At 41.8% G+C, this 16,906-nt stretch overlaps 1 protein-coding gene across 2 annotated transcripts in view; it reads left to right on the top strand.

The window, feature by feature from the left end:
- PARN (poly(A)-specific ribonuclease) overlaps nt 1-14,026 on the top strand; it is a 116,389-nt gene extending 102,363 nt beyond the window's left edge. Inside the window, exons 22-24 of one of the 2 annotated variants that reach the window (XM_044303387.1) lie at nt 6,350-6,500; nt 11,794-11,960; nt 12,662-14,026. In XM_044303387.1, coding sequence (XP_044159322.1) covers nt 6,350-6,500; nt 11,794-11,960; nt 12,662-12,714 — 371 coding nt within the window. In that variant the 3' untranslated portion in view covers nt 12,715-14,026. Of the gene's footprint in view, nt 1-6,349; nt 6,540-11,793; nt 11,961-12,661 lie in introns of both variants that reach the window. The other variant, XM_044303386.1, reaches the window with a different exon arrangement.
- Nucleotides 14,027-16,906: the final 2,880 nt, after the last annotated feature.

Here is a 16,906-nt window from a genome sequence, read left to right as displayed (position 1 = left end):
AATGGGCTTTCTATACCTAATCACTTGCTAGACATAAAAATATCTAACGATAACCTGTTCGAACAACTAGAAAAATTGTGCCAGATGTCCCAGCAAATAATATGCATTGGAGGTGAATGAAGTGATGTCCTAGTCCGACTCCCAGATATTTGTTGATGGGATAGGTTGCTTTCTTGTCTGCGTCATGACGTCCAAAATGGCATCTACTACCCTGGGCCCTGGCGTTGACTTTGCAGCCAAGTTTTAGTTAATTGAATTGTCCGCCATCCTTATATTAATGGCTAATGCACACAAATGTATTTTCTTTCCGTGTCCATTCCGTTTTTTTTTTGCGGATCCATTGAAACGAATTGTGGACAAGCATAGGACCGTTCTATTAGAGGCCAGCTGTTCCGTTCCGCAAAATACGGAATGCACATGGACATCATCCGTATCTGTGCGAATCCTTGTTTTTGCGGATTGCAAAATACATGCAGTCGTGTTCATGAGCCCTAACTTAAAGGGGGTTTTCCAAGTCTTCAGATACTGATGACCTCTCCAGAGGATAGGGTAAAATTGTGTTTGAGAGCAGCACCAATGACCTTGACGATATATTAATGAATGCATCCGCTTGTCTTTGACCTCAGATCCATTCGGTCATTAGAATGGCATACAAAATCCAGATTGACGGCAGCATCTCCATTAAAAAGGTTCTTTATTCACAGTGGTTCCATGAAAAGCACATGTACAAATGAGGCTGCCATGTAGCTGAAACGTTGCATTTTTTGCTGGTGTGTTTGTACACATGCATTTCATGGACCCATTGTGAATAAAGAACCTTTTTATATGGAGATGCTGCCGTCAATCTGGATTTTGTATCCTCTCCAGAGGATAGGTCATCAGATGTAATTAGTGGGGGTCCGACACCTTGGATCCCTGCCGGTCAGCTGTTTAAGGAGGCAGCGGTACTCGCAGTAGCACTATGACCACCTCTCGGCTGTTCCTAGGCCAGTGACGACACGTTCATTGGTCACGTGGCCTAGGTGCAGCACAGCTACATAGAAGTGAATGGGGCCAAGCTGCGATACCAAGCACAGCCGCTATACAGTGTACTGCGCTGTGCTTGGTAAGCATGGAGAAGGCTGCGGGCTCACAGGAGCGCTGGTGTTCTGTCAGAATGCTATACTCTCGTCACTTCTGGTTATGCGGCCGCACTGGAAGTGACGAGAATCAGCTGGAGAAGGGGGTGGGCGGCGCTGAGAAGCACCCACTTAATGCGCATGCGCAAAACCGTCCGGGACACACTGCGCCAGGAGCCACGGCTGGGTAGGAGAGGGTGTGCATATGCGGCTATATACTCCCGTCGGCCGCACACATAAGGATTACACCGCGCGTGCTCACTCAGGGGTAGGTAGATTTCAGTGCAAAATGTTGCATCAGATCTCCCTACCCCTGAGTGCGCACGCGCTGTGTAGTCCTGATGTGTGTGGCCGACAGGAGTATATAGCAGCGCGTGCGCTCCCTCTCCTACCCAGCCTTGGCTCCAGGTGCAGTGTGTCCTGGCCGGTTTTGCGCATTAATTGGGCGCTTCTCCCGCGGCGGTGCTATAATTTTTACTTACCCGTGGATCTGCACTTGAGCAGCACCGCACTTTCCCTCCTCCAGCTGATTCTCGTCACTTCCGGTGCAGCCCCGTCATCGGAAGTGATGAGGGTATAGCATTCTGATAAGGTATAGTATTCTGACAGAACACCAGTGCCTTCTCAAATAGCTGACCGGTGGAGTTCTGAGTGTTGGACCCCCACCGATCAGATACCATTGACCTATCCTGAGGATTGGTAAACAGTTGTAAAGACTTAGAAACCCTTTTAACGTTTGCCTTTAGACTTCATGTAATGCAAGCACATGGAGATGTGCAGCTAAAGTCAGTGACTAGTCGCAGTCTTATCTGTTGTTACTTTAGATTCAGTAGCCAGCCAATCCTTACTGTGATTTTAGCATTTACTGGTGCATTTTGTAGCCTTAATACGTTTTTACAGTCTGTGCTGCTGACTTTACTTTTATATGCGTACATGTTAACTCGCAGAAAATCCGTGGACAATACCCTTTTTCTTTCTGCGAGGGTTTTTTTTTTTTTTTTTTTTTTTTTTTTTTTATATTCCAGACGGTTAAGTTGGAAACTGTAGAGGACACTAGTTGACAGCCAATTCATTTTGCTGATTCATCCGTTCTCCAGATGGCTTCAAGCCAGAGCTTGGCTTGCAGATTAAAGTCTGAAAGCTGCAAAGCTGCTGGGACTTGAAGGAATGTTGGTAAATTGTTGCTGTATGAAGGCAGGCAATAAAAAGAACTTTTTCCTCCAAGTATTATTCTGTGTTGGGTAAGGCATGAAAGCCACCTACTTTCTCACCTAACATCGATCTCTTTTTTGCCTTGCAGTAACTTATAAGGTATAATTTATGCTTGAAAAACAATTATTTTGCCTTGTGCTTTGCTTAACTTTCTTAAAGGTTGTGCACAAACTTTGTGAAGTTAATGCCATTTCCATACTGATCATACAGGAGGCCATCTCCACAGAATTACAATTTAGTCTCCACTTTTTAGGTCTGTACGAAAATGATGTTAAAAATCATAACTGAAAGGGAACACTCGGACATCAGAGTCTCACCTCCGACATTGGGGGCATCGTTTGAACAGAGCCTGCAAAGTAAAGGAGGGCGCATGTACCGCTACCCTCCATTCATTCCTATGGGAGCGCCGAAAAAAAGCCGGCTTTTTCCATCAGCCACATAGAAGTGAATGGAGTGGTGGCTGTGCGTGCGTGCGCGGTGCGCTTCCCATTCATTTTGGTGAAAGTGTGTCACTATGGATCTCTGTATGGCTGCTGCTGGATCTCCCCATTGTGCGGATCAAAACATTGGAGGGTGCACCCAATAACAGTGACGTGGGTGTTGGGGAGCAAGCTGAGTATGATCTATAGAAGGGGCCCAGGCATTGTGGGGGTGGCATTTTTTAGAATTGGATAACCCCTTTAAGAAAAGCTCAGGCAAGATGGATGCCCCCATAATCATGTTCAAGAAATGGAATAAATACATCTGCAATCAGAAAATGAAAGATTAGAAAAAAAAAATATCTGGTTTTAACTGGCAGAAAAATAAATGTGGTGATGCATTCCTTTTTAAATGTAACTTCTTGAATTTTGTCTGGGTCTGTTTTTGGCTTTGCTTATTTTAAAGGGGCTAGATAGATCATCAATATCCAATCACTTGGTGTCTGACTCCCGGTCCCCCCACTGATCAGCTGTTGAAGAGACTGCAGCCCTGTCCATTATATAGCATCTGTGCTTGTCATTGAGCCTCATTCTACCCTGCGCACACACCATGTGACCAATGGACGTGTTGTCAAAGCCTGAAGAAGAGGTCACAGTGTTGGCCAAGTGCCATGGCCTTTTCCAGCAGCTGATTGTCAGGAGTACCAGAAATCTGATCCCCACAAATTGGCTAATGATGGTCTATTCTAAGAAAAGTAAATCAGTATTGACCTCAAGAAAAACCCCTTTAAGGCCACCTGCACACATTGCAGAATATACTTTGTTTTTCCGCACAGATTCCTGCAATGAAGGGTGAGATCTGCGTCAAAACCTAATCTTATCCACCCCAAAATCCACAATTAGAAATTGCAGTTTTTATTGTGGATATGTTGCAGAAACTCGCATAAATTCGCATTGAAATTCATGCGGATCTTATGTACTATCACCCACATCATGTGCAGGTGGCCTCGGGGTATGTGGTTTAGACCACAACAGGTTACATTCTTGAATGACAATTTTCATTGGACTCTCACCATTGCGTTATTCCCTGTGTAGTGAAGACCCTTCAGCCTCTCTTGTTGTTGATGTGCTCTGATTATCGACCAGTCTGAACCAGTATATTTAGTGTTCAGATATTCCCTAAACCGCCGTCTTCATGTGCATGTATTCCCTAAACCGTCGTGTTCATGTGCATGTATTCCCTAAACCGTCGTCTTCATGTGCATGTTTTCTCTAAACCGCCGTCTTCATGTGCATGTATTTCCCTAAACCGCCGTCTTCATGTGCATGTATTTCCCTAAACCGCCGTCTTCATGTGCATGTATTTCCCTAAACCGCCGTCTTCATGTGCATGTATTTCCCTAAACCGCCGTCTTCATGTGCATGTATTCCCCCAAACCGCCGTCTTCATGTGCATGTATTCCCCCAAACCGCCATCTTCATATACTGTAATTCCACATTAGATTGACACACTAATGTTGTTTGCTGGCACAATTGCAAAGTAAACCTACTGGTTTATATAAAGACATAAAAAATATTCTCCTCATCTGTTTATACCGGTGAGCAATGTGGAAGGTATTTGACGAATTGATGGTCGCTCATTAAAAGAAAACGTTGTTTGACATGATTTTGAGAGATGACGCAGACTTGCCAAGAGACTGTTCAGCTGGGCCTAAAGTTTTAAGTGTTAATCTTCTGGTTCCTTTTACTTTGTCAACCATTTGGTTAAGGCGCAAAAAGGCCATTGTGGCCTTGAGTTTCTACATTCAGTGTGTTCTGTAGATGCAAATACTGATGGTATAAATGGGATGTGTGAGAGACGTTCCTGGAATATAACTGTAGTGTGGGGGGGCTGGTTCAAAGGGGAAAAAATGATTGGCTCGATCATCAAGTAGGGTGAAAGAATTTGGACTAGGATGAGCCTAATGTGACAACTCTAACTTGAGACCAAATGTTCAACTAAAGCCTCATGCACATGACCATACCTGTTTTACAGTTCTCAGATCCCAGTGGTGTGCATGCCACCATTTTTATTTTTATTTTTTTCCAACTCCTCTAGGAATGTCCTATCCTTGTCAGCAAAACTGGCAAGTCTAGGACATGTTCTATCTTTTTTGTGTGACTGTGAAATGGACATAAGGATAAAATGAATGGGTCGCATCCGATTGATGTGGACCAAAATTACGGTTGTGTGCATGAGGTGAAGGTGGAAGGAGCATGTTTTCTTAAAGTTGTTTGTCCACTCCAGTCTTCCAGCCATCCCAAAAAAGCCTGATGTACCAAGCATGTTTTGCCTGTGACAATTCCTAATGTACAGATGCCAATAAAATAACAATATTAGGAACAGTCTGCTTGGAGGAATTTCATAGTAAACTTTATAAAAATCCATTGGCCCACATATACTAGGAGTGCACAACTTTCTGATGCGCCAAAAATAACTTTTTCCGACATCCTTGACGTTTCCAGGTTTTAAACTTAAATGTGAGTTTTGGCTGATATAAATATAAAATTTTTTTTATGCATTTTTACTAATTTTGGGCTAACAATTTTTTTAATTTTTTATAAATCAGTAAAACTTTTCAGCCATTTCAGAGATGCCAGGGTTAAAAATCAGTCTTTTTACAGGCTGCCACTGACCTGTTTGAATATCATCATCTGATGGCTCATTTGTGGCTCTTATCACTGATCTCCTGACATCATATACACTCATTATAGCTGAATTCTTATCAAACTGATAAGAATATGGCTTAAATGTTTTTGAGGCCAGAAGTTAGAGCTATACATGAGAAGTCAGATGACTGGATTCAAAGAAAACAGACAGTAATAGCTTGCCAACACAGATTTTTTTAACCCTTGTGTCTCAAATGGCTGAACATTTTTAATAATGACCAACAAATTTATTTATTTTTTGCCCAAAATGAGTAAAATGCAGTCATAAAAAAAAAAAAATTGCTCCTGAAGGTGTACATATCCTTTAGTGTAGGTGAAATTTTTAGACTGATGCACTTAAAGTTGCTATTGACACGTTGTCAAGATATAGTCTCTAACTCTTGAGCTAACCATATGCACTTGTTGGTCGACAGCTAACTTTCCCAATCCCTCCATACACATGCTCGCTTGGCCAAGCATGCCTATGTCCTAAACGGGGAGAAAGCCTCTGGCAGCTTTCAGAGAACAAAAAGATCAGGCAGTTAAAATCTAACTGCCAGATCCTTACCACCCCTGACATCTGCCACAAGACCCTCATACATATTAGATGGTCAGCTGGTCCTGTCGAGATTGGCTAGTATGCCAACATTTAGCTAATATGTATGGCCAGCTTTGACTTGCCTACAAGCTGTGTAATTAGTTGGTATATAGACTAGGCTGCGATGGGTCCATTAGAACTAGACCTTGCACAGCTTAGTAACTGTAGCCTTCGAAGCACAGTATATAACTTGTATAACTCGTGCATCTCTTGTATATTTGCATGTGTGACTAAGGCTGTAAATGAAGATATATTTTTTGTGCGTGTTTGCTTCATGTAGTTGTTTTCACACTCTCCTTCCTTTTCCTTTGCAGCTGTAAACATCAGCAGATTTGCAGAAAGCTATTGTGTCCAAACATATGCAGAGTATATTGCAAAAAAAGAGAGACCAGGCCTTGTTAAAAGAAAACGTACTGACGATGGATGGATGGATTTTGAAAGGAAGAGGCCGAAAACTCAGTACACGTATGTTGCACAAAACTCAAGATATCATTACTCAAGCAGGTGATCTTCTCGTTCTCGAATTCTTCATATTAAACACATGTCCATTCAATTTTGGTAAAGTATAAAAGACTGAAAATGAAATCGCACACATTTAAGCTAATGATTTGAACAAGTATAAAGGGAAAGTGGAGAATTAAAATAAATAAAAAAAATCGGCTCAAAAGGGCAACATATATTTAAGGGATTGTCTGGCTCTTGTGGGTGAAAAGGCCACAAAAGACCGTACTTAACTCTTCAATCCTTTACTGATCCCGCGCAGAGGAACTGGCTTTCCCCACCTGTTTCCAAACCTCCAGTGCTGATGATCCATACTAGCAAGTGACCACAGCTGCCACTGATTGGCTGCAGCAGTCATGTTCCAGATTGCTTGCAGCTGTAGGCAAAGACTGGCAGGGGACTTATGAAACATCAGGATTAGCAAGGGATTTAAAGCGGTTGTGCTAAGATTTCAAGTTATCCCTTATCCACATTATAGGAGAATACTAACTGATCGGTGGGGGTACCAACGCTGGACCCCCCCACCCCCCCAACCATTCCTGGGAATGGGGGTCCAATGTCCCTGTCCAGATGGAGCTGCAGGCCAAACAGCTGATTGGTGAGGGTGCTCAGAGTTGGACCTCCACCAATCTGAAATTGATGACCTTTCCTGAGGATAGGTCATCAATTTCATGCAACCAGAATACCCATTTAAAGGAGTTGCACCAAGTTTTCATATTTTCCTGTGGATAGGTCATCAATTTAATGCAACTGGAATACCCTTTTAAGAGATGAGCAGAAATCTCCAGAATGGCAGGGGTCAGTTTAGACTTTACTTTTGGGATTGTCAGTGCATTTCATCCAGGAAAAACTGTTTCCAACTTCTACCTGGAGGTTCTTGACAGTGAATCTGGTTCAGTACAATTATGGCGCTGCCACATTTTTTATAGTTCTTGTTGTATTTTAATACTTAAAGGGAACCTGTCACCGGGATTTTGTGCATAGAGCTGAGGACATGGGCTGCTAGATGGCCGCTAGCACATCCGCAATACCCAGTCCCCATAGCTCTGTGTGCTTTTATTGTGTAAAAAAAACGATTTGATACATATGCAAATTAACCTGAAATGAGTCCTGTACGTGAGATGAGTCAGGGACAGGACTCCTCTTGGGTTAATTTGCATATGTATCAAATCAGTTTTTTCCATTTCATCACCATGACGGCCACACAGGAAATTATGGGCCGTCATGGTGATTGCATGGAAACAGAATTATCGGTAAGTCTAATTCCGGATTTTACACAATAAAAGCACACAGAGCTATGGGGACTGGGTATTGCGGATGTGCTAGCGGCCATCTAGCAACCCATGTCCTCAGCTCTATACACAAAATCCCGGTGACAGGTTCCCTTTAAAAATGTTTTCTTTACATCGCCATAGTCTGACCCCCCATAGGTTTTTCAGTTTTAGGTCTACGGAGCTGTGTAAGGGCTCATTTATGGGGGCAATTTGTAGTTTTGGGGTGTGCATAACTGTTGGATAACTTTGTTAGAAAATTTTTGGTGGAAGTAAAGCGATTAAAAAAAAATAAAAAAGCAGGCACCATCTTCAAAGACCCAACATTCAAAGTCCGATCCACCAATATTGACATACCAAAGGCTTCAATTGGGGGAGGGCTGACTGCTGAGACCCATCACCTATTGCTAAAACAAGAAGTAAGAATCACTCAGCTGAGCGCACTCTCCTTGCTGCAGAAAAGTGCATCAGAAGAAAGGGGGAGCATTGTGGAGAAAACAGTACTTTTTACTCATCGTGTTAGCCGATGCCAGGGGCTGGCAGTGTCGGCACTCTGGATGCCCCCGATCAAAACCTTTTGATATGCAACAGCAACATACCAAAAGTTTTTGCTAAAGTGTAGTTATTCTTTAAGCATTGGGATGACTGAGTAACTGCAGCGCTGTAGGTATCTCTACAGTCCTATCTTATACACACTACTTATCTGTATGTGCATTTCCACCCTAAATGGCCATATAAGTTAGAACAATTGTAAATTCTATTACTCTGTATGGCCCCATGCACACGGCTGTGTTTCACAGCCGTGTGCGGGCCGTGGAACCGCGGCCTGGATCCCTCCTGAGAGCAGGAGCGCACGGCATCACTGGTTGCTATGACGCCATGCGCTCCCTGCTGCCGGCACTGTACAGTAATACACTGGTATAGATCATACCAGTGTATTACTGTATTGCGGCGGCAGCAGGGAGCGCACGGCGTCATAGCAACCAGTGACGCCGTGCGCTCCTGCTCTCAGGAGGGATCCAGGCCGCGGTTCCACGGCCCGCACACGGCTGTGAAACACGGCCGTGTGCATGGGGCCTATCACAAACATCCGGTTTTCACATAGTACAAGAAGTTGCTGGGAAGAGCAAGATAAACTTTTTTGTTGAGCTTTCCTCATTAGGAGTTGTGTGAACATGAAGTTTTATGCTCCCCGGTTGCGAAGAATGTCTCTTCACAGCCCCTCTCCTCTGAGTGACAGCTGGAGTGTGAAGCACCCTAATACGGAGAGCACTTCACAATGAAGCTCCACCTCCTGGGCACTTGAGAGAGCAGGATTTTGCAGAATAAAACTTCATGTTCACACTATTTCTGATGAGAAAAGTTCCCCAAAAGGTATGTTTGACCTGCTCTCTCCAGCCCCTACCTAATATGGCCAGTATACAGTGGAAGCATCATTTTTGCTTTCCACTGGTTAAGTTTCCAACACCAGCTGGCTGCTGCAAACAGGTGATCGTTGGGGATGTTGGGTGTTGTACCTCCGATCTGATATTGATGACCTATACAGAAGAAAGGTCATCGATATCGAAAAGGTAGAAGCCCCCTTTAACAAGTATTTCAAGCTACTATACTTGTAATTGTTAACAATTGTGGATTTTTATTTTTTTAATCTTTTTTCAAAATGTTTCTTTAAATCCTTTCCAAAAATGTAAATAAGCTAGTGCTCAGATTAGGCCGATAAAAGGTAAAATGAATACTTCTGGAGGACAATCCAAGTTTTTGGACATTTTAGAGAAACCATTAATCATGTTGCTCCCTTTTTAATCTATCCCTCGAAGTACTTACAAGCCATACTGGGAATAGCATTCATCCTATGTAACAGAACATTATATCTTTAAATAAAACATCTGGCTGGCAGATGTACAACAGTAAAGATAAATTTGTATAAAGTGGATAACGAAGGGGAAGGAGAATATTGAGTCTTAAGTCTGGCTGCATTCTGTAGTTCTGATCAGTGCTGCACTTGTACAATAGCTGAGTATATATGGTTTAAAATGGGGTTTTCTGAACTAGAGGACCCCTTCAAATACCCTTTTAGGGTAGTGCATTTTAAGTTAATAGAAGGGATTATTCATTCAGAAACTCTACCAGTTAGACAGGACACAGAGCAATTATAAAGAGTGCCTCTCATTCTGCAGGACCCAGCTCAGCTGATGACTCCAGTAGACGCTGTTCTCCCTGTGGCAGAGCTGTGGGGCCATTGAACATTTCCTACTAGGTTTTTTTCCACGAGTTTCATTTGATGGCTGGCTTGGGGGGTCCTTCTACCAAATAGGATTATAAAAAGCAAAAAAAAAGTCTTTAAAATACTATAACAGTGCTATAGTCATCCTTCTAAAGAACTTAGCGGCATTGGGTCTCATCTGTTTTGTATAACCCCTGTCTTCAGAGCATTTGTTTGTTGGCAGCTAGTTGGCCGAAACAAAACTCTTCAGTTTACCACTGCATCCACCGTCTTTTGGATCTCCCAATAGAGTATATGGTGATAATAGTGATGGTCTCCTAAATGTCCCAGAGCGAAGAGATGCCCAAAACAGCGGGTCTTGCTCTGAAGGACTAAAGTTATCTATGCAATGCAAATTGATTTCAATCTAAACTATTATCCAGCATGTGTACTATGAGACACACGGCAGCTCATTAAAGTCTGTGAAGAACCCTATTGCATAGTTTAGAGATAAAGGCAAGGCATTCTAAAGCATGCTGCCAGTTCACTTTTGTTGCACCAGAATTACGGAAATTGTTTAGCCTTACTGCCGGTCAGGATGGCCAAATATTGTTACATAGGATGAATGCTATTCCCATTATGTACTGCTTGAACTAATTATCGTATTTTCCATTTGCTTCCTAAACACAAAATGAAGAAATTTTTTAAATATTTAATATTTTAAGTTTTCATTAAAAGAAATCGCTACCATTTTGCTTTTACAGCATATGTGTAAGTCCTTCACTTAGCTGCTGGCTCTGCCAAGTCTTACATAAATCCATCAGAGCAAAGCTCCTGTTTGGGATGGCTCTCTGGTTTCCTCCTCCCTTATCTGTGTTGATGATGGTGGCAGGGGAAAGGAAGCAGATCAGAGTGGAGAGCAGGAATGAAGCCAAGGAGGCTCACACAGGCTGTAGATAGAGATGACAATTAATACAAGCCAGATTGCAGGGGGAAAGACAGCAATGTCCTGGACACACAGGTCTCAATCCAGCTGTTTTAGAAGGCATCAGCGCTCGCAGTAGTGCCACAGCCTTCTCACACCTTTTATGTCTGTCAGTGAAGTGAATAGGGCTGATCTGTCCAGAGTACTCAAAACACTGCATATCTTTGCCCTATATGCCGGTCTTCCATGTTGGCTCTTGACTTCCTCTGGTCTCTGTATTACTGCATCCTGCCAGGAGGTTTACTTGCAGAACGTCCTGTTTTTCTCAGCTTCTTGCTGTGTTTTCCAGCCAAATCCAGCATGCTCAGTAATGTTTCACAGGGCTTGCTCAGCCTGTTTCCTTTGCAGTGGTCAATCCCTCCGCTCATCATGTTAGCTAGCTGCAGCAAGGCCTAAGAAACCTTACAGACCAAAACATGCTGAGATTGGTTAGAAAATCCATCAGGAAGCTGATAAAAACAGGAACTTCTACATATTAACATCCTGCCAGATTTCAGTGATACTGAGAAAAGGGGAATAGAAGTGCTAACAGATAAAAAAATAATAATAATCAAACCAGGGAACCCCTTTAAATATGCTGGATTTCAACATTCCCAAATCTGTATCATTCTCTTTTGAATGAAGATGCTCATTCAACCAAATCGAGTGCACATGTTTATGGGCAGGTTGGAGGAGATGGCTATTAGCACACCTCCATTTTAGTGTAGGAAAAGCTTGCCATACACCTGTGTTGATGCTTCAGAATTTGTTGGCAAACCCTAGTTTGATTTTATTTCCCCCCTCTCTCCATATTTCCAGTGTTGATCAACCTTTTTCAAAAAAGAGATCTATAGATGCTGTAGAGGAAGAAGCCGACTCTGTCAATCCAGAAGAATCAGAAGGCCAGGGAGGAGAAGATGCACCCAGCCCCACAGCTTCAGATTCGGCAAATAGTAGCAAGCACAAGATAGACACTGATCAAGCAGGTACAGTGCCATTCCTATGAGAGGTTTTCCTTCCTCTTCTACTTGGATCCAATCCCATTTTCGTGCTAATAATATACAGCCCTTTTTCTTAAATGGCACCTGTCAGGAGCTGCGTGCTACCCGACCCACAGAAAGCATGATATATTGACGGGCCTCCTTGTTACAAACAACTTTTACTAGGAAACATTACAGTATCGGGGAGATGTGTCACGGGGCAGTTTCCTTTTTGGCGGCTTCCCCCCCCCCCTGTACACAAATGGGGACTGTCGCGTTAACAGCCCCTTTAATGCTTGTGCAGTCACTCTACATTAAAATGTAAATGGCATTAAGAACTCTTCTGCTTATTGGCATATTTCTGGCCATGAACAATACTGACTACCTGCCTGTCTGGCTGGCCCTTTTTGTCTCTATGTTCAGCAACTGTTACTTGCTGAAAAAGTGATGCACAGGGATGGGCAAGCAGGGGCATTGCAACCAATTGGTGAGGCAGGACCGAAGATGGCCCCTGGCTCCCCTGATCCACTGCTCCATAGCTACTGGATGTTCTGCCTCCATAGAGGTGTGCCACTGCAGAACACATTTTATTAGCGATCAATGCAGAAGTCCAGGTACTTCAAAAAGGGCTCACATTTTCTTGCAACTGTATCTGTACTGCCTTTAATTATCTGTGAAATAATTGCACCCCTCTCTTTCTTTGCCAGAGTGCAGCAACAGCGTCTCCTCTGAAGAATTTGAACTGGTGCACGCTTGGTAGAAGCAATATTCACTCTTCAGTGGTACAAGCGTTGAAAGCCATATATTTTTCTTCTCTTTTGGACATGATTTAGGATGTGTATGCAGGTCATACTGAATTACCACCCAGTGACTGTATAACCCTTCACCCATTTTTGTACAACTGAGAAGCACAACTGTCTTGGCCTGTAAAATAAATGTGACTTAGTAGTAGTTTCGCACCGTGCACGGTCTTTTCGTTAAACATCTTCATAAAACACCAAGCTACGGCTGGCCGTTTTCTATCTTAGGGTAGATTACAGTCTTCATTGATGGATATCTTGTCGTAGGTGTATACTGTGGCCTTTGCTACACAATCTCCAAAGGGACCTTTTCATCTGGAGTTTTATAGCAGATAATCCAGATACCCTAAAGACTAAATAAAATGTTCTTAATCTCCTCGAACATGTTTTTACTGTAACATTGCTGTAATGTGTTTTGTGTGATGTGAATGTATGTTATTTCTTAATTTCTTTTTTTCTTTTTCTTGTTCCATTTACTATTAAGTGAGTTTTTGTCACCAGATATCACAAGGGTTGTGCACATGGACCATAATTTCCATCTTTAAATATATATGTATTTATTGACTTCACTATTGAGTATGTACAACACATCTTTTGCCATGTGGAAACTCTCACTGTTAAAGGTTTTAAACCTACATTTATTTTTAGAAAAATCTGATTAATATTACAGGCTCAGATGGGGGAAATGCTGCTTAACTCTACCCCATCCTGTAAGCATAGTGCTTTGCTCTGAAGGGCTGAGTGGTCTTAAACTGACATGTTGCTGGGGGGCATATGCTTTCAGAGGGTCCACAGCAATCAGTCTGTTTTGTGAATGCTCAAAACTTCAGGTGAAAGACAAATTGGCACTTATGGAAATATCCCTCAGATTTTTGTAAATTAAATGTGGTTGGATGGTCTTGTATGTGATCTGTTTCCTCTACATGTGAATTTATTTTTTTTCTCATAGATTTTTCAAACTTTTTGAAAAAAATATTTCTTCCTTAACATAATGTGATTTTTGTTGTTTGTGTTCTGTTTTTTAATATTATATATTTAGTTTACATTTGGAGAACGTGAGGTACAAAGACATTTTTGATTTGTATAATACTTTGTAAAAGAAAATATGAATTTTGAAAAAAAAAAATATATGTAATAAAAACATACAAATGGAACCAGCTGTATAGATTTGCAATAGTCTATTTATTTCAGAACTATTTAACTTTTATACCATGGAAATAAGTGACTAGTTTATTTCCATAATGTAAAATTAAAGACTTCATTTTGTAGTAACTTTTTGTGTTGGCTTTCTTTTTTAATGTAAACACAAAATGTTATCATTCTTTAGTTTCTATCGATATTATGTTTTTCTTGCTGCTGGGATTTACCCGATTAGAAAATGGTATACATTTCCGAAATTTCCAGAAAAATGTAATGAGCATATTTTTAAAGAATTTATATTACTCACTGCAGATTTTTAATTAAAATGTGTAAGAATTAACCTCCACCTCTATTGGCCTTTCTCCTTTCTGGAATGGCATATTTCTTTCAAACTCTTCATATCCTTAAAGGGGTTTTCCGAGATCCTTTTATGTATTACCTATCCTCTGGGTAGGTCATCAGTATCTGATAAGTGGTGGTCCGACACTCGAATATGGGTGAGCTGCGATACCAAGCACAGTAGCTTATCATATGGACTGGGCTGTGCTTGGTAAGCTGTGAGAAGGTCACGGCTCTTACAGGAGCGTCGTTGCCTTCTCAAACAGCTGATTAGCGAGAGTCCCTGGTGTTGGACCGCTCAAATACGTATTGCCTATCTAATCCTGTCTGACTGTGGCTTATTCCATTGCCTTTATTCACAATACATGCACTCTCAACCAAGCTGAGAGATGCATGTGTTTGGTTATTAAAATCTAGCCCCAGCTGAAAGCCAGAGCCATGCATCGTGGTGTCTATCAGACCTCCTATTCTGAATTTCTTTGTATTTGAGAATTGAATAGCCTACAAATGCTCCCTGCAAACACATCTGTTTAAACAAACATGAAACCTGCCAATTTAGTGTTAGGTTTATTGTATTTCATGCCATGGTATATCCATATTAATTCCTTTAGTGCTTTCGGCAAGAAGCCACCAGACAGCATTGCGTTATGTCTAGTTGCCTTGACTCATTGACATTAATGGTTGACTCACACGAATCAAGACCGAGGTTTAGGGTACCACATGTACATTCCCCTTGACCACTCTGAAGAGGCTATCGGTTATTAAGACAACACTAATCATTCCTGGATGCTGGACTAGCAGTGGGTGGTTGGCTGCTTTTCAAGTTAAATGGGTGAATTCTGTACCAGATAAACTATGATTCATAGGTTTCCTTTAACTCATTGCATGAAATTGAAATTTAGGTAGTGGTCCTGTTTCTTTTAAAACACTACGTTTTGCTGTTCGTCAGTTATTTCTCCTAGAACTTAATGTGAATAAATTGACAACTTGGTGTTACCAGTTTGGGGGAGGGAGGCCTCCTCCCCAATCAGTGCTCGGAGAATCAGTGTAGGGATACAACCCTTTGACAATGAGATTAGTAACACCCAGTTGTGTGTTTTTTTTTTGTTTTTTTTTTAGGGTAGGTTAACACGCATTTTTCAGAAAATTGCAGCAGGTTTTTTTTTTTTGAGCCAAAGCCAGATGTGAATTCAAAATTAATGGAGAACATGAAGGAGGACTTATACTTACTGCTTCATCCACTTCTGAATCAAAAAAATGCAGTGGTGTTTTTATAAAAAAAAAAAACTGCTGTGTGTGAAACCATCCTAACCTGTACTTTGTTTTTGCATTGTTCTCATCTTTGCATATAGTATAAATATACAGACGTGGACAAAATTGTTGGTACCCTTTGGTCAATGAAAGAAAAAGTCACAATGGTCACAGAAATAACTTTAATCTGACAAAAGTAATAATAAATTAAAATTCTATAAATGTTAACCAATGAAAGTCAGACATTGTTTTTCAACCATGCTTCAACAGAATTATGTAAAAAAATAAACTCATGAAACAGGCATGGACAAAAATGATGGTACCCCTAACTTAATATTTTGTTGCGCAACCTTTTGAGGCAATCACTGCAATCAAACGCTTCCTGTAACTGTCAATGAGACATCTGCACCTCTCAGCAGGTATTTTGGCCCACTCCTCATGAGCAAACTGCTCCAGTTGTGTCCGGTTTGAAGGGTGCCTTTTCCAGACTGCATGTTTCAGCTCCTTCCAAAGATGCTCAATAGGATTGAGGTCAGGGCTCATAGAAGGCCACTTTAGAATAGTCCAATTTTTTCCTCTTAGCCATTCTTGGGTGTTTTTAGCGGTGTGTTTTGGGTCATTGTCCTGTTGCAAGACCCATGACCTGCGACTGAGACCAAGCTTTCTGACACTGGCTAGTACATTTCTCTCTAGAATTCCTTGATAGTCTTGAGATTTCATTGTACCCTGCACAGATTCAAGACACCCTGTGCCAGACGCAGCAAAGCAGCCCCAGAACATAACAGAGCCTCCTCCATGTTTCACAGTAGGGACAGTGTTCTTTTCTTGATATGCTTCATTTTTTCGTCTGTGAACATACAGCTGATGTGCCTTGGCAAAAACTTCGATTTTGTCTCATCTGTCCACAGGACATTCTCCCAGAAGCTTTGTGGCTTGTCAACATGTAGTTTGGCATATTCCAGTCTTGCTTTTTTATGATTCGTTTTCAACAATGGTGTCCTCCTTGGTCGTCTCCCATGTAGTCCACTTTGGCTCAAACAACGACGGATGGTGCGATCTGACACTGATGTTCCTTGAGCATGAAGTTCACCTTGAATCTCTTTAGAAGTCTTTCTAGGCTCTTTTGTTACCATTCGGATTATCCGTCTCTTAGATTTGTCATCAATTTTCCTCCTGCGGCCACGTCCAGGGAGGTTGGCTACAGTCCCATGGATCTTAAACTTATGAATAATATGTGCAACTGTACTCACAGGAACATCTAGTTGCTTGGAGATGGTCTTATAGCCTTTACCTTTAACATGCTTGTCTATAATTTTCTTTCTGATCTCTTGAGACAGCTCTTTCCTTTGCTTCCTCTGGTCCATGTCGAGTGTGGTACACACCATATCACCAAACAACACAGTGATTACCTGGAGCCATATA

The sequence above is a fragment of the Bufo gargarizans genome, chromosome 8 (assembly GCF_014858855.1).
Source record: "Bufo gargarizans isolate SCDJY-AF-19 chromosome 8, ASM1485885v1, whole genome shotgun sequence".
Classification (NCBI taxonomy): domain Eukaryota; kingdom Metazoa; phylum Chordata; class Amphibia; order Anura; family Bufonidae; genus Bufo; species Bufo gargarizans.
The sequence above is the reverse complement of the archived record's forward strand: the minus strand, read 5'-3'. Positions and strand labels throughout refer to the sequence as shown.